Source organism: Dromaius novaehollandiae, chromosome 2 (genome assembly GCF_036370855.1).
Source record: "Dromaius novaehollandiae isolate bDroNov1 chromosome 2, bDroNov1.hap1, whole genome shotgun sequence".
In the NCBI taxonomy this organism is placed as follows: domain Eukaryota; kingdom Metazoa; phylum Chordata; class Aves; order Casuariiformes; family Dromaiidae; genus Dromaius; species Dromaius novaehollandiae.
Genome location: NC_088099.1, coordinates 19,006,065 through 19,030,702, shown reverse-complemented (window position 1 = coordinate 19,030,702; position 24,638 = coordinate 19,006,065). Strand labels below are relative to the sequence as shown.

General features: G+C 39.9%; 2 protein-coding genes across 8 annotated transcripts in view; one reads left to right on the top strand and one right to left on the bottom strand.

Annotated features, from left to right (window-relative positions):
* Positions 1-11,676, top strand: part of APBB1IP (amyloid beta precursor protein binding family B member 1 interacting protein) — a 64,824-nt gene extending 53,148 nt beyond the window's left edge. Inside the window, exons 11-14 of the mRNA XM_064505891.1 lie at positions 4,377-4,475; positions 5,334-5,451; positions 7,784-7,881; positions 10,282-11,676. Of these exons, the coding sequence (XP_064361961.1) occupies positions 4,377-4,475; positions 5,334-5,451; positions 7,784-7,881; positions 10,282-10,815 (849 nt within the window). The 3' untranslated portion in view covers positions 10,816-11,676. The remainder of the gene's footprint in view (positions 1-4,376; positions 4,476-5,333; positions 5,452-7,783; positions 7,882-10,281) is intronic.
* LOC112984014 (protein adenylyltransferase SelO-like) overlaps positions 5,690-24,638 on the bottom strand; it is a 39,982-nt gene continuing 21,033 nt past the window's right edge. For 4 of the 7 annotated variants that reach the window (XM_064505888.1, XM_026101515.2, XM_026101513.2 and 1 more), the window contains 3 exons: positions 20,038-20,117; positions 19,626-19,730; positions 5,690-8,423 (listed from right to left, as the gene is read on the bottom strand). In XM_064505888.1, coding sequence (XP_064361958.1) covers positions 8,160-8,423; positions 19,626-19,730; positions 20,038-20,117 — 449 coding nt within the window. In that variant the 3' untranslated portion in view covers positions 5,690-8,159. Of the gene's footprint in view, positions 8,424-15,118; positions 15,777-15,842; positions 17,008-17,537; positions 19,731-20,037; positions 20,118-24,638 lie in introns of those variants that run through there. The other 3 variants (XR_010387570.1, XM_064505889.1, XM_026101516.2) reach the window with 3 other exon arrangements.

Below are 24,638 nucleotides of genomic sequence, written 5' to 3'. Positions count from 1 at the left end.
TAGTGTTACTTTGTCTAAAGATACAGTATTTTCTTATGTGATCCCATCATGACTGACATTGCTACGACCTCTACTATTCTCACAAAGAGTTGTTACAGGCACTGTACATTTAGCTTAGCAAAAATGGGCATCCGTAAGGACCAGACCTCCTTACCTCTGTATGCTGTAGTAAACAACTGTCCTGAGACTCAGGAGCTATGAGATGAGGAAACTGGTTTACATGGATCTTCACATCAAGTCATCATTTCCTGGGACCGAAGGCTGTCCCAATTCCTTTCTGAACTGAAAATCCTGGGTCAGCATTTTTATGCACTGTCTAATGAATTTTGCATGTCACCTGAAGTTTTTGGTGGAGATCTCAGCTTGTAATGGTCATGGTCAACAGCAGAGACTTCTGCCACTTGTGTAGACAAAGCAATTTCACTACCCACTACTTCCCAAGTGAGCAAGTTGCTGGAGGGATGTGTGTGTGACAATTCTTAGCTAAAACTTTATACTTTCCTATCCAAAGTTGTGTGTTTCATGTACCTAAAATCCACAGGAAGCCACATATGTCTATTTGAGCTGCTTTGTAATAATCTCTTACAGGTATGAACCTTCAGTGTTGATCTTGGTGCTTCTGATGTCCAGTCTCATGGCCTGGCTTTGTACGGAGGTGCAGCAGGCAACCTCTGCTCTTGTAGCATGCAGCAGGCCTGATCCAAAGCCCAGTGAAGGTAGTGAGGTTATTTCCAGCCTACCTCAGTGGGCTGTGGGTCCATTGCAAAGTTGTGGTTTGTGTGCCATAGGTAAAGTTACCCATAAAAAGAGAGCCAGTGCCAAGAAGTCTCTTTTTTCTGACGGTTCTTAGCTGATGCTAAGAAACAGACTACCAGCAAGGCTTTGAGACATTTAACGTTCCTTATGAGAACTGGTCGTTCAGCATGTTGCTAGTTTGGATCCTAATTGACAGAATATACTTGTGACTCTGCATTTAATCGTTGTTGCTGATTGGAATAATTTAATCAAGGAACTGACTGAAGTAATCTAGAGTAGGCCTCACTGGCAAATATCAGTAGTTAAGATAGATTGTCCTAGTAGAGAGGACCTCAGAAGAATGACTGCATAGGCCAGGAGTCTGCAGGCTGGAAAAGAGAAGATTTGTCAGGAATGCGATGTGGGTTTCTTGGCTCGTGAGTGGCATGGAGAGGTAGGGCTGGGGGTCAACTGGTCGGTGTCTTCCAAATCAAGGATACTAAGTGAAGCTAGTAGCATCCAGGTTCAGAGCAAAAGGAGGTGGTTCTCCATAGATTGTGTAGTAGACTTGTGAAAATTGTTGCTAAAAGTTATGTTGTGGATGCCAGAAGTTTATCTGAGCTCAAGAAAAAGCTGAAGTACCTCAAAGAGAAATCCGTGGAACAATCTAAATACAAATAAACCACATCCTGCTCAGAAAATCCCCTGAGCTGAAAATAGTTGCAAGCAGGGAGAGTACTAAGAAGGAAGTATCATGTAAGGTTGTCCTGTACTTTCTCTTCCCCCATTTATGCCACTGTTGGAGTCAGGATACTGGGCTAAAGGACCTTTGATCTGACCCAGTACGGATGTTCCTGTCAAACTGAGATTTTGGTGGGGTGCCCCAGCAGGGAGGCCTGCAGCAGCCCCTCTGAGCTCCCACAGCAGATTCCCATGGCAGGGTTGTTTTGATACCGCTACCTGGCTTGCTGTACACCACTTCCTCCTCTGCCTTGTTTATGCAGTGTTAACTTTCTCCCAAAATGAATTATCTATTAAATTATAGATGTCTCTTTTTTTAGTTTTAATAAAAAGCTGTTGGTAGGTGTGGTTTTTGAAAGTGAGGGGAGATATATGGTGTCATTGGACTGTTCTTAGTTGTGCTGAAAAGGGAGAAGAAAAGAAAATCCTCGCTTTATCATTTTGAAAGCTTCCAATGCCATCTGCTGGGTTCAGTAGGACATAACACATTAGAGCAAGGTTGCTAGGTGCTGGTTGAAAAGAGCATGAAGAGTTGAATTTATCTAGGGTTGCATTGTCTCTGTTTCCATCTCCTGGTTCTCTTGGCTCTGTTGGTGGTAAGGTAACCCATGTCCATGAGATGTACTGGGCCACACAGATAACTGCCTTCTTATAGTTTCTTTTTAATGATACTGACGTGTCTAATGGTTTTCACTGTGTGTGGTCACACAATAGAGAAATGATGGAAGAAAACAGGGAGTGTCTGTCAGTGTGTCCAGGCCTCTGTGCAGGAGGAGGACGCTGCTCTGAGCAGCACAGCAGCTGCCTGAGGCATGGGTCCCTTGGGGCAGATATGGGGGGTCTGCTCTACAGTTTTGGATGCCTTGGGGCAATGAGGTGGTATCCCTTGCCTGCAGCATGAGGTGTCCCTAGCTCTTGCCTTGGGAATGCCTGTGAGCAAGCTGAAAGAGTAAGGTAGCTATGGCCCATCCAGAGGACTGGCGTGGACCTCACATGTTCACAGTGCAGTGCAGATGACCAGCTATGCATCTGGAGAGAAACTGTGAACTCAGCTGTGACAATGTTCCTGTGAGCTGCTCGGTTCGAACATGTAGGGAGTTTTATTGCGGTTACCCACAGCACTGGCTTGGGACACTTCCGTTGCTGCGAGTCTCTGCTACAGTAATATCCTCATCACAGCCACCTCCCTGGTGTGCTCACTCTTGCTCCAGAGTTCGATGGTGCAGGGTTTTGGCTTCAGTGCTGGTTTGTGCAATCCCATCCTCCCTCCCAGCCCTAGCTGCTCATGCCCTCCCCACGCCACAGTGCACCCTGTCCCCATGCTGTGTGTGAGGCCATGCTGTATACTGCTGAGTTAAAAAAAAGAAAAAAAAGAAAAACTCCAGCATGATAAAATGGATTATTTTTAACCCAGCTCAGTTCCCTTTTTCACCATGTGGCCTCATAAACAGCTGGGTCAGCACAAGCAAGGGAGGCCTGGTGTCTGCAGCACCGAGGGAGGAGCAGGGACGTGGCTGTAGAGCAAGACCGCTGTATTCAGCACTGCTTTTGAAGCCCCTGTGTGGCCAGGGCTTGATGTCAGCGTTAGGGAAGTCCCAGACACTAGCAAGCGTTTGTGAAGAGACATCTGGCTGCTATGTCAGAGCCGTCGCGGAGGAAGGGCAGCCTGGGCCATCAGGCTGCAGATGCTGCTCTGTGCGGGCCACGAAGGACCCGGCTGAGCTCTGCACTGTGCTGCTCCTGGGGCTTAATGATATACAGAAAATGAGGGTCCTTGCTGTTAGATGGAAGTAAGCTTTGAATTTTCTACTGCTCAGGCAGAGAAGAGAGTGGCTTGGCTATAGTGAATCCTCAGAGCATATTTAAGTGTACTTTGTACATTAACCAAGTTTCACTAACTGTGCACCTAAAATTTAAAAGAATATTCATCAAAATGAATACCTGAATTGAGGGGTAATGAAGCCATTGGCTTTGGTTTCATTTTTTTCCTTATGTATCAAGAGATGGCCCTGTAAAATGCCATCCATGAATCATCCATGCTACTAAAATCTTACAGCCTTCCCTGCTGTAGCGCAGGGAACAAATTCCTTCTGAATCTTAGTGAGGATGTTCAATTTGCAGGCAAGGAGTCAGCCCGACATTTTAGTAGTTTTTGAATTGCAGTAATATGTCGCTACATATCATGCTATGCTGAGCAGTAACAGAGAGAGGTCCTAGACTGCATCAGAAAGAACCAAAGAGAGAGGTTTAACAGATATGTAGGTTTCTGAAAACAGTTACTTCAGTGTTGCATTTTGAATAATCCTCTAGCTACAGCATGCAACAGTTTTACGGAATTGTTGGCAAGCAACAGCAAGAGTGAAGCAGAATAAAAACTTGTAGGAATAAAGCTAGAACTAGACCCAAAGGAAGGCGGTGAGTTGAGAAGGGAAAATCTGTTTCAGATGAGAGTTTATGCTTATCCAAATTTAACATGCTCTCTGAAAACTAATCATGTTCAGCTTTCAGGCTGGATGCCTTACAGATGGCAAACCCCAGTGAGAAACATACTTCCTTCCAGTGTTTATACATTGAGTGTTAGACCTTGAACCATGACATTTCTATACTTCATTGACCTCTAGGTCACTATTAGATTTCTCTAACTCTTGAATTCATATTAGAAAGTATTACAATTATTCCAAGCAAATGCTACCAGGGGTAATTCCCATGTAGTTCACAATCACCATCTTTTTCATATTTTCCTATACTCTGTTTTTACTTTTCTTTTCAAATCATCTTGGCATCATCAGCATGGTGCCTATAGGCCATATTCTCACCAAAGTCGTTGTGCGGTGCCTTCACACTTCTGTATTGTGACTGATCTCTGTGTTTGTCTAATTGCATGAATTAATATCTTTCAGCACCCTCAGATTCAGAAGGAGTCACAATATATCAAATACTTATGCTGTGATGATCAAGCAACTCTGCATCAGTGGGTAACGGGTATAAGAATTGCCAAGGTGAGATTTTAAAAGTAAATTTATTTAAATATATTTTCTGTGAAATTGTGAAGTCCTGCCTTCCTCAGGTAATCTATCTCCAACTGATTGCACCAAGAATGGACATATATATTCATGCTAATTTTACCATAGATATGAAGAGCAGAAGGCCATGACTTCAGCGTAGATTTACTACATGCTCCTGTACACTAGTTATCAGTGTGTTTTTCCCATTAACGCATAAGAGTAAATTTTGTAGCTGCAAAGTTAACGTACTCATAAAATTCACACCACAGATATGTGGCATAATAGTAAGATGCTGTGGCTGAAGATGGAGAGGCTTTGGTCAATCCCATGTGACATTTTAAAGACATTTTTACCCAAATTATCTGCCCCACCCTCTTAAAAAAGATCCCAGTTCACAGCCCATTTTTATTTAGCATAAACCACTAAGGGAGATGAGTTTATACCAGTATACTGGCCTATGACCTGCCAGAGCTTTTTGTTCTAGAGCCCAGGATTCGGCATCGCAAGTCTCTGGTCTGAAAATGTAATACTTGGAAAGCACTGGAAGAGGATATTTATTGAGCATGGCTGGTTTTAAAGCCAAGTTTCAAGATGTTTACAAATACTGAAATGCACATAAAATGTGAGAGTGATAGCAGTAGGACTGCATTTGGCCATGGGGATTAATGTTTTTCTGTGCTAGTGTGGAGATGCTTTCCATCTGGTCCTATGGAGAGACAGGGGCAACACTTCTAGGAACAGCTACTTTTTAACAAAACAGGGCAGGAAGGAATGGGGTCAGAAATGTTGTCTGAGAGCAAAATGAATGCTTGGCCTACTTCAAGCTTAACATCATGTTGTATTGTTTTGCAGTATGGCAAGACACTATACGATAATTACAAATGTGCAGTGAAGAGAGCTGGCCTGGCCTCTCGGTGGGCAAATCAAGGGACAGTGGAACCAGCTGTCTCTGCAGGATCCTTATCAACAGGTACCAGTGCTGTCAGAGCAATTGAAATCACAATTACAGCCCTTTTCTCCCCCCCATCATGAGCAGTGCATATAGTCTGTATTCAGAAAATTATCCCATGGATTCAGCATGATAATGACGTGTTCTAGAAAGCCTAGTGTAGCTCTGACCTATAACCAAGCTTGCGCAATGCACTTCCTTTAAAATTACAACTTCAAGGACACAAAGGTGACTCACCAAATGCCAGTTTAAATCAATACACATTTCTACACAATTTAATAGGAGTTTTTCTGTTGACACCTGTATACAAATCCGTTATCCTCCCTCCATATTATCCTGACTGATGGTCCATGTCTTGAAGTTTTCCATTTGTCCATCTCCAGTCTGGCAGTGTCAGAGCTTTTATTCCAGTGGGTAAAAGGGATGAGTGGGCTGTTCTGAGGATGATCTTTTCAGAAAGGCATTATTTTAGGGTGAGCCACTCTCTTTCCTGTTTTCCTTGTCGTTAGCTCTCTCATGGGGAAGGGTCTGCAAAGCCTTTCACAGACTCATTTGTACAATAACAGTGTGGGTGTTAGGAGAAGGGGGAAGAAAGGATTGGGTTAGTCTCTAACTTTACTTTTCTGGTAGCTTCATCCATGTGCTGTTACCTATTTTATCATCATACAGATGCACTAATGCACGATACTAGCTGTAACTTGCATGAATGTTTTTAGTTCACATACTTAAGATATGCTTTCTTTATTAAGAAGAACATGCTGGCCAAGCACATACTGCTATAAAAACAGTCAGAGTCAAAGTCAGTGTAGGCAATTCCCCATACCACTAACCTTATTAATTTTCATGTACACTCACAACTCAAAATCCTCCAAACACCTTCCAAAAGCCTTACTTTGCCCTTTCTCAGTATATGTGAGAAGAAAGTGGGCTTTCCACTGTGGCTTGGAGTCAAATCACGGTACATGAGTGGGACCAGATCCATGGATTTGTACCTGAGAGTGATCTCTTTAAGCATCTCTATGCAGATATGTTTGCAGAACCAGCTCTATTTTTTTCTTTACCCACCATATTACACTGAATAGCAGTATCCATGAAAGTAACAGTATTTTGTTAACATAAACCAGCATTGGTTGATGTTCTACAGTCACAGATTCATTCAAGATACTTATGTTACTGTAACTGAACATTTTGTGAAGATAAGACCTCTCAAAAGCAGTACTTTGAGTATCTGAGCAATACTCAAAGCAGTTCGTCTTTACTGGAGCTCTGAACTGTAAATTATAACAGAACTAAACCAGTCATTAAGGTTTACAAATATATGTACAAGGCACCAAAGACTATCTGCTACTATGACATGTTACAGCTTCCAAGAATCCTAGACTAAACTGGAGAGTTCATTTAATCCTTACCAGACTATACAGGGGCAGGGGATATTTTTTCTGGTTAAAACCGCAAACTTTTTCTTTGGTCTCACATTCACTTACTCTGGCAGTACTGTGGTATTTATGTATATCCCTTACAAACACTTTAAGGGTGGACAAAAGTTTTGCAGAGCTTTAACTTAGCCAGCTAGCAGGTTTTTAGTAATCTGGGAATACAGTGGGTTTCACAAATCTTCTGTGATTCCAGATTGGTGGGAAAGGTTCAAAGCTGTTAGCTCAGTCACTAAAGAAACCGTAGTACTTCTGACCTTCAGCTCGCCTGACATGCATATGAAACTACTGCACTTTCAGTCTCTAAGCAAAGGTAAAGGGGAAAAAAATGCACTAAAATCTGAGAATTTAATTAATACTACAGCACTCCACAAACTTGAAAATGCTAAAGACGGGCATATAACATGTAAGGTCATAGAGTGGCCTTAACTATACCAGTTTGTTTTCTGCTTAGCTCCCCTTCTGAAGCCAGTTCCCCTTCTCTCTTCCTATGCCAGCCTTACCTGTTCCTTCCATAATCATCAGTTTACAATGGTCAGAAGAAAAAGATCTTTGTTTGTCATAACTTTTACACACACAGATGATTTGTCTTACATCTTCATAATTCTGCCACTTGCTTTTCCTGTCAGCTGTAACCATGGAAGCATGTAGACAGTTAGTAGTTTTAATGTAAGATATCATGTTTGTTTTCCTTAGGCAATGTACTGAATATGAAAAGTCACAAAACAAGCCCAAAGTGAAAAACAGACATCATCATGGTTTTTTTGCTGCATTATGTATAAAACCTGCAATGAGTGGTTCTTTGATGGAAGTTGGAAAGATCTTTTATAGCCTTTTTCTTAGTTTGTTATCCTCTGTTCTGGTTAATATCACAAAAGCGTAACCCTCTTTTCCCTCCCTCTTCTTTGTATTTGCCACAGATGCTGTTCAGGCAAATGGACAGATTCCCCAAATTGTTCCTCCTCCCAGTGCAGAGTTGTCAGAGGCTCAGAAGAAAGTGGATTCTTCAGAGGTACAGGTCAGCAGCTACTAGTGGTGAACCAGTTAAATTTCACTAATGAAGCATTTCTTCAAGTTTGTCATTCTTTACCCACTGTCATCCCCCTCAAAGTGCCAGTGTACTGTTGTGACAAGGATTTGGCCCCTGGGTAGTGGCTGTCTCCTTGCAGCTCCTCCTTCCTCATGCTTTACATGCTATAACACAGCGTGCATGTGCGCAGAAGCCAAGAAGCCACTGATGGAGGTGAAGGCACAGCCATCCACCACTCTCAGTCTTCAGAACAAGCATCTGTGAGTTCATGTAGCAGAAGTGGGGAACAGTCTCAAAGTCTTTGCTGCCAGAACCTTGGTGCCATTTTCTGTCTCTACTGGAAAACAGGCCTTGGCCTGGTAACACAAAGGCCGCAGTAGCATTTTCAGCAGGAAACACTGTGCATGTCTGAAGATAAGCATGTAAGAAAGGAGGAGGTATGTAGAAGGACAAAGACTACATGTTTTCATTAGGATGTATATGTACTCCCAAATTAAGCTCCAAATTTTTCCCACTTGCTCCATCTCCAGCTGTAAAAAATATCAGAAGGTAGAGTGTGAGGACTTCAAAAATACATACATGTCCTGCAGAAAAAAAATTGGCATTTGTTTGCAGCTGGTTATTCAGTTGTATCCCTCCATCCTGCATAAAGATCAGGACAGGACAAGTAAAACTATAAATTCCTAGGATTTTTCTGCCACTTCCATAACGTGTCCTATACTTCTTGTTTCTATCTCTGAATTCCTCCTTTAAAACACTCTGTTACTCTGCTCTGAACTGCACTTCCTCTTCAATAGATTATATTCTCAGAATTCAGGCAGTAGTTCCCTCTTCATTTTGTCTAATCTGCTTGCTTCTTTTTAGGCAAGGAGAGAGACAGCAAGAGAAGGCAGGTGTGCGGTACATAGTTAGTTCCAGTATTAGTCAATCCTGCTGACCACAGGGTTGCAGAGCACTTTTCTCTAGCGGAAACAAACATGTTGCCTTCCTCTAGTCACAGTTTCTGCAAGCCTGGAACAAAAGGATCAAGTTGAAGTCTTTCAGGGTACGCTGTGTTACAGCTAGAGCACTAAGCTAGCTAGGATTAAACTGATAAATTAGCATAACTAAAACTAAATGTAGTACAAGGCTTATATGTTCAGGAGAGGAGATTTCTCCAGAGATTTACAAGAACAGATGTAAAAGCAGAAAGTGCATGTTAGATTGCATGATTTTATAGTAACTGTCAGCAGCTACCAGCTGCCATCTAAAAAAATGGAAAAATTATGGAAAATTATGTTCAGATATTGCCAAATGGGCTTTATTTATCTTCAGAGTGTTGACTAGCAAACGTAACTTGACAGATAAGCCACCTAAATGTTACTGGATGTTTTAACTTGTTTTTTTTGCTTAGAGAAAGCAATCAGAGGATTTAAATGTCTACTAACCTTGCAAATGTGGCTAGAACTTAATGGCTTCAGGGCTTTTTTTTGTCATATGTTGTTCCAGTAGTGCAGAAGGGTGTGTGTGTGTGTGTGTGTGTGTGGCTGTGTGGGCGTACACATGCCTTACACAACAGGCAGAAGACTCCCCTGGGACTTGCCAGTGGTGCTCCCCTGTTTACCAGAGGAGCAGCACTTTCCCCTGCTGTGCACTGCATAGAATAGGCACAGGCTGGTTCAGCCACTGGGTCACCCCTGGTTTGCAGCGCTCTCCCTCCCGCACAGAAGGGAGCCCAGTGCACTACCCCACAGGTGAATGCAGAGTGATGGGGACAGTGAATCTAGACATAAACGTTGTAAAATCGCAAATAGCTTCACCTTCTCCCCAGCTCACTACTGTTGCGACTCATAACCAGTTTGGCAGAGACTGGTAACTTCCTCATTATTTCAGCTTTATCCAGATACCCAGCAGTCACAGCTAGAGAGGGAGATAGAGATACACTGGAGAAGAGAGCCAAAACTACATCTGCTTTTTTATGTCTTCAAATCTTGCTCAGTATTTTTGGATGTAAACACACACGACTGAGATTTAAAAAAAAAAAAAAATCTTCATGTTCTCATGTAGTGAGCAGCAGGGTAGAACATCAAGGAAGTATTCTTATATGTCTCACTAACTGCAACTTTTTTTTAATTTTAAAAACATTCATTTTATGAGGGCAGCACTCAAAGAAGCGCTATGGATACTTTTAACAGAGACATGTCCACTGTCAAAGCCCTATTGGCAGCTACAGAAAGAAAACAAAATACTGTTTGCACTCTTTTGGCAGAAGGTACTCTACCTCATTTCACTGTGTGTCCGTTGCACCCTTCTCACATACTTTCACATCATTTAACTGTTCTGAGGCAGTGACAGTAGTTTACAGATTCACTGACTGTTTTGTCCTTTTATTCCTTCTGTTTGATAAAGGCCAAGTCAAATGGTGTCAGTGCATCTGGCCTGGCACAGCCAGTGATGAGGCCACAGAAATACCAGAATAGGAAAGGCTCGCTGCAGCCTCCTCCTCCACCTGAAAGGCGGTCATCTGCTATTGCTGCTTCACCAGTTCTACCCTCCAAAGTCAAACGAGACAGCGGCATCTTCCTAACAGATCCAGACAGCTTTCCAGCACCACCACCTCCATTGAAGATTGATTTACCACCACCACCCCCCGAGTTCTGTGAACCTCCTCCTGATTTTGTGCCTCCACCACCACCATCCTCCAGCAGCAGTAACGGAGACTTGCCTTTACCCCCTCCACCTCCACCTCCACCTGTCTCCAGTAAGGTACCACCTCTGACAAAGAAACCTGTGCCACTTCCTCCAAAAAGGCAAGAAAACACAGGAGAAGATGGAGAGCCAAGGCTAACTGGGCCACCTCCGTTTGGGGGTGGAGGCAGGCAGGCAGATTTCATGTCTGATCTAATGAAAGCTCTTGAGAAGAAAAGGGGCAGCAGCTCCTGAACTCTGTGGGCAGATGGACTTTAAGGCATAACTGTTGGTGTGTGGTGTCATGGAAGGTGGTGCAGGATGAGGCCCCACCAGGAGCAGTTCTCCCCCGGAGCCTCCTGTGCTCAGCCCCTACCTTGTCCCTACAACCTGCTCCTTCCCTCCCCCTTACTACTACTCCAGCACCAGGCCAAGGTAAGAAACTGGGGGTACGGTCTTGCTTCACTCCATTAGGATAGCTAGGGTTGGTGGCAGCAAGTGAAATGCACCTTCTGTGGCTGCCTTGTAAGAGAATTAGAGCTGAAGGAAACAGTACTGTTTCTCATGGGAATTCTGAGAAGTGGAAAAATCTCTTCTCACAGAATTTCCCTCAAAGAGTCTTTATTTTTATCAGAAAACCCCAAGTTATTTTATTTTTTGACCAACAGACACTTTTGTTTTTCCAAAAAGAGGCCTATCTTAAAAAGAAAAATCTTGGCTAGATTACCCTGAGATGAAAAGCAGGTCAAGGGCCATTCCCAAAGAATATCACCCCAAATGTTATACACCACTGTTTCCATATACAGCTCCAATCATACTGTCAGCACTCAAAAGTGCTCCCTTTATATGGTTAATTTCAGATCAAGACAAATTTTTAATCTCAAAGTGCTGTATGTTTCCCCTGGTAAGCACGGCTTTTTTTTTTTGTTGGTTAACATGTGTCTTCCAACTGTATGTAGAAATAGTCTGTTTCCATAAAGACTTCATAATTATCTTGTACCTGATAAGAATGTCTCCTCCTACATATTTTTTTTCATTTGTTCTCCATTTTAATTCTTCATTGTCATTTAGGCAGCATTCATTATTAGTTCTCAAATAAAAATAGCTTCTATTTTATATCTGCACAAAGTGTCACAGTTAATGAGCAGGCATTTTACTGGAAATTGGTACCACTCAGCTTCAAATGTTTTAAAGACTTTTTGCCTGTATGTTCTAGACTGCTTGTTTTTAATTTCCTCCAGTCTTTAGTCCTGTCTCATGCCTGTGATCATCTAAGTTTGGCACCATGAAAGTGTATTAGCCATAGAAGCATATCAAAGTTTAGAGCTACCTGCATCCATTGCCTCCAAACTGCATGGAAAAAAAATGCCAGTCATCCTAGCAAGTCTCATATTATTGCCAAACAACTCACGCTCTGATTTTGGTTAGGATCAATTCTCCCTTCTGGCCTAGCCAGCGTAATTTGGAAGATAGCTGGAATCTCACAAACTATCTGTTATTGGGCCTTATCAGCTCCTGTGACCAATATATCAGAGCTCCTCTCGTAGGGCATCTGAAGAATAGGTTCAGTTGCGGTGTGCTTTATGTTTGGAAATGTCAGCTATTTCTAAAGCCCAGGCACTGCACCGCCACAGCATGTCTGTACAGGAGGACTGCTGCATCTTGGCAACGTTTGCTGGAGATTATCACAAATCAAAGCCTCACCAGTGCAGCATGTAGCCTAGTGAGTCTTTGTCTTCCTTTTTGAAATGCTTCAAGTCCTTTGGAACATGAGTTTTAGAGGCCCATTACTCTGAGGCATAGCCATAAAAAGCAAAGTGTGCTGTTTAAATTAAGAAATAAAAGCAGCTGACAGACCAGGAGAAGCTGCACTGCTGTTTGTCAGAGTGGGGCTCCTAGGGCCAGTGCAGAAGTGGTGGTGGGAGGCAGAGGAATGACAATAACCTGATGACAGTGCCAAGGCCTGGGGTCATCTCTAGTCCTATTTTTTGCTTTAAGGTTACTTTTTTTAATATCCACATACCTGCGTAAAGAGCCTGGCAGAAATATGAAGGCAATAACCACCTCTTTATAAAGTGCCTTTCTTTTTGAAGCAGCTACCTCATCTAGACTACTTTCTTTTTTTAAAACCTGAAAACAATGATGATGTGAACTACATATATTTCTTTCCTGCTACTGAAATGATTTTTCTTTAAACTCCATGATAAAGCACACAGCAGTGTCATCTCAGGTGGAAGAGATGACTGCTTGAAGCAGACCAATAAATGCTACCATAAACATATGCAGGCAGAAGGCAGTTGTGGTTAATGTACCTCCCTGTTGTTGCACTTGAGAAAAATAGAAAAGCATTTTGATTACAGAAATTCACAAGATTGTATGTGTGAGTGACCTTAAGAGACAGATGTGTATCTGCACAGATGGTGGGGAGTCAGGGTGTTATCTGTAGGGACCACCATTCAAAGAATACACAAGGAGCATTAAAAGGTCAGAAGCCAAAAGGAAAAGCTAGAGAGAGCTTGCAGGGTGCTGACACTGCAGAATTAAATGAGTACCATCATCTTCCCATCCCACACCACTATGTTACACACCATTTACCAGCTATCAACTACCATGTGGGGCCTTTGATTCAGGCCCCTAATTATTTGACCAGTCTGGAAAAGGCAGGGACATCTCTGGCTCTCCAGGATCACGGAGGTATACTAAGTTAGTATGGCATGGCTGTCAAGCCCAAATACTTAGCAGTCTCTGTGCTGACTACATCAATGAAAAAGTTGTTAGTAGAGTCCAGAAGTGCAGCACTGACTGATGTGGGCTCTGGCAGTTACAGCCTCCCTTCATGTAAGAGTTGCAGAGCCTTCAAGTGGGCCCAAACAGCCAGTTGTTTTCCAAGTGCTCTTACACACCAACCAGCCAGCCTTTTATTGGAGCACGGCTAGGAGTGCCCGCTGGCTCTGCTCTCGTTTGTTCAGTTAGTTCTTACTATATGTGCATATCTCAGCGGCTGTGTAAGCACTTTCCTCTACAAGGCAAAGACCAGGACTTCGTTATAATAAAAAAAATGAACACTTAGAATGAGGGACATGGACTCCTCACAAGCTGGAATTATGCAAGGCAAAACATGACTGTATCACCATTAGGAGGAGAAGACAGTACTGGTCAAAGCACTAGAAACAGAAAGGCTGCTAAAGTAGCCAGAGAGCACTGATTGATGCAGGAGGAACTTGGGGATGCTCAGAAGTTGCTTCAGAACATAGATGCTTCAGCAAGCGAAGTGCCAGATGAGTCACTAAAAAAAGTTTACGTTCATGTGAAATAGCCCTAGTTAATATCTTTTCAGTTGAGACAAGCTGCGTACTTTTTCTGCAGTAAGCATGCCCATCTCCAGAGTTACTCGAGTATAGCTATTGAACAGATGCTTCCCTTCTCCTTCCTTTCTTTGGTCTGTCAACACTTTTAAGTATTGGAAGAAGAGGTAAAGCCCACATCAGGAATATGGGGTTGGGGGTATGTTATGACTACTGTTAACCATTTCTTTGCTGTGCAGCCAATGGCTCTGGATCTAGCATTGCTAGCAAGATGTCAGAGATTGTACACCTGTGTCTCTTGCTAAATAAAAGAGGAGTAGGGTGCAGGCTTGAGCACTCACTTAGCACCCACCCATACTACCTAAGTGTGCCTAAACACAGTCCCAGATGCAATTCAAGGACAGGACAGGCACCATTCCCAGAAGACAACGTGGACAAGACTAAACCTGCTTTTTTCTCCCTACGGAGGTTCCCCATAGTGTGAGCACGATCAGTTAGGGTACCTGTTCTTGGGGCAAGGGACTAGTCTCTGGCCCTCTTACTTACCAATACAGACAGAGCCCATGCAACTCTTACTGGTCTTCCAGTTTCCTCACTTTCACCAAAGTGAGGAAGAAGCTCTCATGAGGAGAGCTCTGTTCACTGGTAACAAAATGTTACCTAGAAGTTTTGAACTGACAGACTAAAGCATTCAAAAGATACCATCTCCAAATATCCAAACTGATCCAAAGTGTTCTCAAAACAAGTGCAAACCTTAGCCAGTTAAGTACAAGCTTTAGTTCTAAGTGCAGAAGAAAAAAATATTAGCTAGAAGTAGGAGGTTATAAAAAAAAAAAAAGGGGGGGGGATTAAGGGATTAATGACTTCCAATTTTTTTCATACCTGATTGATTTAAACAATATAGAGAATCATTAAATGCTAAAGAATTGGGTGTCATTTTGTGAAGAGTTATTAAGTGTGCACCTCTGACGCACACAAGTGACACAACTACCTGTTATCTATCTTTATATCAAATGAATTTTCTTTTATGAAGTATATACCCAGCATCAAAATAAAGCAGAACTTTACAAAAATGTTGCACAATAAGCTAGTTTCTTTGAGTTCAAAGTTTTACACAGCCTTCTTAGCATTCACTCTTCTCACAATGCCCTGTCTCCTGCCCTATTTCTTCCCTTCTCTTTTGCTACAGCACAGTAAATTCAGTTCTTTTTTTTTCCACTTGCAGTCAATCATAACTCATATGCTTAATGATGTTACACAAAAGAAAAAGTTGAGCTCTCTTCAAAATAAAAAGAATCAAAGCCTACAGAAAACTCCAGAGATCAGTTAAAATGCTGAGATAATTAGACATCTATCAACAATCTTGTGTAGGTACATACATTTCAGAAATTCAATGCAAGTAAGTGTTCAAAAGCTCCTTTCAAAGGACAGAACAGAACTACCATCTTAATGACACAATTATCTGGCATTACTCAACGTGAAAAATTGATGCTGCAAAATATATATATTAAAAAAAAAATTCCTTTCCAAGACTATGCTTTATAGAAACAGGAACTTTAAATCAAAACATTTGTAAAAAATAGAAATTAGTCCCTCCTCTAACCTATTGCCATATGAAATTGTCTTAATCCTGCAGACCTAGGTAATATGTACATTATTAAAAACAGCAGAATTTTAGCCTGAAAAGATCTGAAATCACAGCATATCATTTTCAGCTTTTTCCATACCTCAAATAGAAGCAGTCTCAGCAGCTTTTTCTGTTGGGCTGTTCTATCACTCTGACATGGAAGAAGGACCTACTTCAAGAGATATGGGCTCACTTCTGTCCATTCACAAAGCATAGTTAATAAGGTAGTATTGAGATAACTGCAGTTTTCATGTGGTTTTTCAGGCACTCATTTTTTTCAGGTGCTTGGATACCGGAAAAGTGGACACATATAGATTTTGTTGCAAAAGCACAGAACTTCTACTTATGGATTATCATTAACAATATCATAGTTTATGGATTATCATCGCCAATCTCACAGTGATCAAGAAACATGCATATTCTATTCTATTTGAGGGAGACATGCAGAATAGAAGAGACTCAGTATAATTAAGACTCATGGCTTTTCATGGTCTTGCTGAATACTCTAAAGTGGTGTGATTACTGTTAACAGTCAACACTGATTATTATCAAATAGGTGATGTAAAGTGCATGATAAAACTAGAAAAATGGAGATTTGCTTCTGCATGAATCAAAGAAAGAGGACATAACTGAATCCATGAATGAACTTCTGGAAAAGAGAAGTAAGGCTCTCCATGGCCAGAGCAATATGCAAAGCCAACTTACAGAGCTGGCTTCAGCCTTTCAGATGCTTTTCAAGAACATGAAAAAAATCCTTGTGATCAACAAAGTGGGCAGTACATGTCACTGCTTATGAAACAGTTCCCATTTGGGATCTTCTGTTGTTATAGCGTGATGCTGGAGGTTTCCTTTACCCCATTAACTATGGGTGAGGTAGAGGTCCACTTGCTACTGTCACTAATAGGATTTAACATTTATAAAACACTTTGAAGAAAAAAAAGCAGCATAAAAATGTTTCGTATTTATGCAATTATTCCATGAGCTAAAGATGTAAAGGCAGCAGTTTTTCAGCCCCACCAAAAAAAAAAAAAAGAAACCCAACAGATGTTCATTCCCACACAAATTGGACTCCTTCCTTTTCAACTGATTGGAAACCAGGGCCCAAATTGCAGTGCTGCTGTATTTCCCTTCCACTAAACAACCACTTATTTGCAGTGTAACTCATTGCACTCTGATTGGTAATGTTGATATTCACACATTCAAACACATCATGCTATTTTGTTTCTGTAACTACCTGAGGGCAGATATCCCTGCCAGCGTTTCAATAGGTAGGGAGGGCAGCCCACTGCTGAAGGGCTTTTTCAGAAAACTCCCCTGTCAGCCCTCTGCTTTTCTGTAGAGGTGTTGCCAGTTAGAGCACTAATCCCAGTGGTAGCAGAAGAACACTTACTACTTTCACTTTGTGGGAATGTAACATTCCCTGTGAAGCTCCTTCTTAATATGTATTTGGCCTCTTCTCTGGCTTCAGCTTCATTTTCCTGGTATGCAACACAAATACACTACAGCAGTCTAATCCTGTGGTAAATACACATGGATCATTATAGCAACAAACACTACTCTTGTAAAAATGAGTTGAAAAAAAACACTTAACTTATATTTCTAGCTTGCCTTTATCAGTAACCTTTGCATGTCAAAAATGATTAACAGCTACAACTGCACAGCTACAATGGCTACACAGCTACAAATGGCAGCTGCAAACTTGCGTGTTGACGTGCTGATCCACTGCATCCAGTGTTGATTTCCTCCACATAAACACATTCTGCTTTATCCATGCTAAATTTTGTAAGTAGAATGGTTACATGTTACTAGTGTATCAAGTCAACATCTCTTCTCACTTAAATCCCATCTAACCCACTATAGCCAGAATGCATACAAATGAATTTAGATTACTAATAGATAAAGCAACCTATGTCTGGATTTTGCAGTGTGTCTAGTCTCCTGCACCTTAGTTTCAGGATTAGATATTCCAGGAAAAGACACACTTCACTTTTATGTCTGGACCGTACTTAGAAAATGGTTGGCTCTGGGCAGAACAGAAACTACTCTTTCTGGCTTAAACAAACAAAAATTATATATTTAATTTTCAAGTGCTCTTGCAAAAATTATCTTCCTTGTAATTGAACAAGTAGGAATGCCATAGAAATTACATGCACATCCTCAGATCATACATAAGAACTGAAAGGCATATAGTGAAACCATTCTGTTATTGTTGCCATCACTGCCAGTACAAATTCACCGGAAATCTGGTTGGTTCTACATTCTGGGAAAAAAGTGTCATGAATATTTAACAATTATTGCCTCACAATGAGAAATATTTAAGAACAACATATTTTCTCAAAGCAATGACAAAGAAAACTACCAAAGTATTCTTAAAACTTTGGAAATTTCAGAAACAGAAACATAAGAAATACATTTCCATATATCCTAAAACTGTATTCTATATTAGAACTAGTCCCCGTGACCTTGCATTTCTTGCATCTTCCAGAGTTCTCTCACTACCAGCAAATTACTGAGCTTCCTATACTGGAAAAAATATTTTGATGAATGACGTATTAAAGACAGTATTCTACTTATAAAGTTCATAGCCTTGGTCCGTAGATCATCTGAGACTATTAAATACCCCCTGCAGAAAGCTCACCTCTAGAGTAGAACAGCTTTGAATACAACCATCAAAGCTGCAATTTAACCCAGACTGAAATTGTGTAAGTTGCTTAAAATTTGGTCAGGATCTTCATGAAACTGTAGTTAAATATATATACACTGTGCCTCACATTATGATACTATTATTTATATTTGAACAACTATATATCAGAAGTCCCTGAATAATTGTGCTGATTACAGTCACCAAAGGCATTCAAATATTTTTTGTCACTGAAAGATTTCTAATAATACAGAACTGTTTTTCCTACTAATTATATTTCTAGAAATAGATTTGTGAAATGTTAATTATGGTGCTGAGTAGCCTCTATTTCAGAGTAAAGTGGCACTCAAGAAATTTGGAGATTCTAGAAGAATCCATTTTGGATTTGAGAAGAGCCAAGGTAATGTCAAGAAGTGATGGAGCCCTCAAATAAGTGATTTTTGCTGTAAACTTTCAAGCATAACATCGTACCTGACTGATTATCTATCAATCTGGCTTAATTATATACTCTTTTTTGTGACGTGCAACTGGAGTGTCAAACAAGAATGAATAACAGGACCCGATTCACAAAACAAAGACTAGTCGCTCACCTTTGCTATCCAAAGGACAGTTTCAGCTGAATTTTAAATATTTTCCCTGTAACAGTTTTGTTAGCCCCTAACAACATCATGTGGCTGGATATGAAAGGCACATTGACCTGAATATATACTGAAAGAAATACTTTCAAGAAAGTCCTTTTCCATGTCCAACCAGTGGAAATTTCCTGACTTATTATATCTGTGCACCATCAATCTCCACAATACTGTCAAAAGACAAACTTTCAAAGAGCAGCGAGCTAGGCCTGATAGGCACCTGACTTTGGCAAAGAGCACCAGAAGTTATTCTTGGGCAAGTCATTCCTGAGATAGACAAACTCACTCACTATTTAATTGAATGTCCTTTAAATCTTTTTTGGGAGTTTAATGGGACAGAACAAGGGCAAAGAGAGAAAATGCAGTAGGATCTAAGTGTAAGATCATCCCCTGTTCCAACTCTGCAAAAGACTTTGGAACATTTATATTTTCAGAACACAGATATATTTGGAGAGTGTGTCACAGCAAGGGGGAACATTCATCAAAATACTGTATAATTAAAACTTGCATAGATGGCTTTTAAATTGATCAGCCATTAAAACTTACTGAGATCCAACCAGTGAGACATGAATTTTGAGAAGTTAATTGGCAGCACCATATTATTCAGACTCAAATCAATGCACAGCTGAAGAATTATAAATGCCAACATAAACTGTTGATGCAACCATACACAGTAGTCCATTTCCTTATTTTTATAAAATTGGTCAAGACCTCATCTAGAGAGCAGGAGATTCCAGTCCACAAGGAATAAAGGAGAGAAGTTCCTGTGGCTTGATTCCTTAATCCCATTTGAAGGCCTGAGCCCTGACCTTGATCTTTTTTCTTACTCATTCAACTTTCTCTCAGGACGAACAGCTTACTTTAAGATCCCTGGCCCAATCTGGTGGACGTAGTGAGTAGCCCGCTTTCTCTGCAGCCTGCTGTCTATGAAAGGGATGTTGTAAAACTTGCTGTAGGAGGTGAATCTGGAAGCAATTAAAACATGTAAATTTTTATACAAGATGTTTTCCTCTAAATAAGAAAAGTCTCTGACATGTCATACAAAGCATTCTCCTGGCTCTTGAAATTACTCCATTAATTGCTTACTATTATTAGTACTATCAGTTTTATAACCAATACTATTCATATTATAACTGATAGTATTAATAAACATATTAACAGTTATTGGTATTATATAGTATGCTGTTGCTCAAAGTGTAATGTGTGTTCAAAGTGTAAGCAAAAAAATTTTTTTAATGATATAAGTGTCAAGAAAGAAATAACCAGTTTTACCTCTGAAAAATCATTCAAATTCGCTTTTCGTATTGCTGATTCTGCTATCCAATTCCTAAGCACATACCTAGGATTAACAGCTGAAACCAAGAGTAAATCATGTTAAATTCAGTTACACAAGTTCAATAAATGCAAAAAGCAGCACACAAGTCACTGAAACCTGTGGGAAGGTTTAATTTGCACTTGAAGAAAAAATGGCATAAGTAGTATAAAGAATTAATCTATTCATTTTTATGGGGATTTTTTTTAACTCATACAAGTACCTGTGCCAAAGTACCATTGCTTATGTTTAATATGAAAAATTAGAAGAATGGTATTGAACCTCACACTGATAGGAAAAGAATTTCCCAACATGAACTTCAGCAGACTTTTCAAAAGCAGTTAGTTTACTAAGGCCTAATTTCCTGCACATTTTCCCAGAGTCAGTAAGTGATTATTCCATGAAGATTAGTGATACTGGAAACATTATCACCTGTGGCTTTGAAACCAAAAGTCTGTGATTTATGGCCATAAACAAACTTCATCTGTTCCTCTCCTTCCTGTTCGTGTTCCAATAGGTTTTGTATGAAATAAATGTTAGTTCAAACCTTGTATTTTATATAATATGAAATATTTATTTCAAAAAAATCTATAGCTGTATAAAATCTATAATTATATCAAATATTCTAATAAATATGTCTAAAGCATATTTGCAAGAGGATACTGGAGACACAGCATTCATCAGAACCTAAGGCCTCAAAATCATCTGCTCAGCATCCCAAATTTTGCTATTCAATTCTTCAAATCAATTTGTTATAAGCTTATTTTATTTACAAATAATAAATAACATGAGGAGATGGAGGATCAAAAAAAGTATTTTAGATAAAGAGATTAAACTTAATCTATTCCCATTTCCCACTTCACTATTCTTGTATCACTTCATACTGCTTCTTTGGCTGGCAAACATAATTTGTTTAACTTGCAGCCGACTACTGAGACAATTGATGTCTTTGAGAAAAGTGATGACTTGCTCTTCCTAAGGTTTTGTGGTCAGACAATCTCAGAACTTCATAAACCTTTGATAATTCCCTGGACAGAACGAGCGCTTAGTGCAGTGAACGGACTTCTCTGTAATACATACTGCTTCTGAAAAAGCACCATTTATCCACCTAACAAACTAGAATTTACTGAAGTTATATAAATCAGTGAACAAACACTTGTGTAATTATTTTATATATCACAATACAATTACATTCTTTATGTTAGAAAACAAATTATAGCAGTTCTAAGCCACAAGATTTGACATACAGCAGCATTACACAATGGGTCTTCATACTATTTAGTAAAGTAAATGACAAAAATCACTTTCTGCTGTAAGTACTGAACTCCAACCACTAATGTTCCTGCCAGAACAAAGAAGGTGAAGCTCTTATAAAATAAGAATGTGGGCTGAAACCAAAAGCGCCTTGTCTCAGGTGGCACTGTCACTTCTTAAACAAGCACAAAGCCAGACAAAAGGGAATGTTCTCCCTGCACTATAAAAGTTGTCTAGGTAATGTAACAACTTTCTAGCACAGTGTGTAGATACTGGTTTCCTTAAGAATTAAGGCTGAGATGCAATCAATCTAGATACAGACATTCTTCTTTTTAACATGACAGTGGCATTCAGTATGTATACATATTAAACGAAAGGCAACAACTCGCTGCTGGGAACCCTGGCCATCTCTACATAGTCATACCAACGTCCTTCCCTAACCACTAAAAAAATTTTGTCTTCCCTCTTGGCAAAATGATTTGTTCTGGACAAGTATCTGATTTAACCCAGTAAATAGATTTTCAGCAGTGAAGTGTCATAATATAGAAAGAATATTAAAAACGTGAATAAGTTAATACATGACTCATGGTTTTGATGTGATTTATCATTTTTTGTATGATTCATATTAGGAGAATATTTGTCCCAGGAAAATATTCTTGACAATTGCAAATTGACAAGTTTCACAGTGGAGATAAAAATATCTGGAATTAAAACAAGTGACAAGAGAATTATGAAAGAATAGAATAAATGAGATAAGAAAAGAATAAAGAACAAAATTTTTTTAAAGAAAATTGTGCCCTTATGAAAGTTTTATGCTTTATCCTACAAATTTTTTTAATAAATAAGACGATAGACTTGTATTGGGATTTGGATAAACTCCTAAGGATCTAAGTTTATGCAGTACAAGATAAAGCATTACTAAGAACTAAAAACTAAAGGATGAGAGAAAAAGTAAAGGTAATTAAAGGGCCAACTTCAGATACTTCAATGTGATGGACTTTGGGACTTGAGGTATTTACCACACTTATTAATAATGTGGAAAAGGTGATGAATAATGAGAAGTTAATGGCAACATATTCAAGGTCAATCAATAATAAAGACAACAAGGAAGAATTTAGTGGGACTTCACCAACCCACATGAAAACCTACAGAGCCAAGATAGCTTTGTATTTAACATGAAATGCTGTGCAGAAGTGACACAGTTGACCGAATTGAGCCAGGTTTGTCCTGCAAGTTGTATTGACAAGATACAGTTGTACAAGCACATACTTAAAATAAAACAAACAGCAGCATATTAACCTCAGTAGCCTACTGGGAATTCCTGCTAGCTTTGCTCTAGGAACATGGAGTAGTGCCCAAATATACAGAAGGAAATTTAACTCTGCACATTGAACTTTGGACTGCTACCAAAGCTGAGATCAGCAGCACAGCAGAAGCATGTCCCTGAGGCCAAAACCTTTTCCTCATTTTGCCTGTCTCCTATACCATAGGATCCTCCGAGATGTGTCTGGAAAAGCCTGATGGTGTTTTTCAGAAGATCATCCCCAAATTGGGATCCTTTCCGATTTGGAATGAAAGCTCAAAATGTTATAATCTTCTCTAAAAGCAGATTCAAAAACATCACAGAAGAACAGAAGTTGATTTATATAGTTTTTAGCATGAAATTTACCTGAGGAAACCAGGGGGGGATTGGGGGGACTGGAAACATTGAAAAAGCTGTTAAGTGCCTCAGAGTGGCACAGCTGAGACTTCCTAACCCTACCAAAATATAAAACAAACCTTACTGCATTCTTGTGTGTTGGCTGCTTTCATATTAAACTTCTAAAGATACATGTAAAACTGTAAGAAGTGTTCTTAAAAATGGATGGAGCCTTAGTTAGAAAACATGGATGCAAAAAATGAAGGTCCACGAAGGCGTGCCCTGTGTAGTCTTTACTATCTTACTACCGTAACTCAGTGCAAACTCCTTCTATTTTTCTCCTAAATCAATTTAAGCTTTTGAAGAGAGTGGTGAATCAACATCTATCAAAAGAGTACAGCCATTTCCATTAGAGATGCAAATAAAACACCCATGCAGAGCAGCATAACAGTGAATCTTATAATACCTCTGGTGCAGAATTAGATCAGATCCTGCATTTGCTTCATTCCCTTTTGTCCAGAGATTTTCAATTGTCCATTGTCATTTACAGGCAAACTTTTCACAAGTTTACCACAGTTTATTGCAGATCCACAAAAAAAACCCAAAAAAAAAAAACCCAAAAAAACCACACTCTGAACAATTTTCAGAATTTCAGATCCACTGTTTGTGTTGTGATACACAGCTAAATCTAGTACCTCTACCATTCTGTATTCAGAATAAGCAGCAGAATTAAAGTAAACAGGGTATTTGATCACTCAGAACCACACCTTTTCACAAATAAGGTCCAATTCTGCAGGTCCAGAAAAAAATAGGGTGGTACCTATCAGAAACCTGAATTCTTTATAAGATGTAGAAAGGATTTGGACATGCTTGAACACTCAAAATACTAGTCCAGCGAGCCAGGATCGAAAGCCTAACAGAATCTTTCTGCAAACTGTCACATTGCCAGATGGCTCAAGGAAGGAGGTGAAGATTCAAAGAAAAGATGTTCCTTTCAAAAGGAAAAAAATAAATCAAGTCCAGAAGCACCAAAGCATGCATCAAGCCAGAGGCCCAGCAACTCCTGACATGGAAATTGCAAAAAAGGGAAAAGAAAAAGTAAGAGAAAAAAGAAAAAGAAAGATGTAAGCAAAAATAAAGAAAAGAATAAATGAAAGATAGCAGATAAACAGGAAAATGAGTGTTGATATCGAATGGAACATAGTCGGGCCGCTGAGGGGGATCACTCCAATCTCTATAGTCGCACTTGGTGTGACATAGTTCAGAGCACCCTTTATGAATGCTGATAGGAAAAGCCCTCTGGTTTTCACAACCTGTGATTTTAGCCACTGCAAATATGAACAGACATGTGCTCTGTCATTCAAAGACAGCAAAACCAAGAGAAGAGCAACTTGGACTAGAGGCCGTGGTGAGTTTCCATTATCTCATGCTCTTAGGCATTGGTCAGCCGATATGCCTATGACTGTACTCATAACATTAAGGGATGAGGGCTAGACATTTTTAAACGTTAAAAAAAAATAGTGTTGACATTTAGGAATAAAATCCAGATCAAGTAAGCATCCTAAATGTCTAGACTTCAAACACAATTAGACATTTCTCATTTCAGCTTAATTTCACTGGGGCTGTTCAGAGAAGTAGATGAAAGCAACCACTTTAAAAGTGAACACC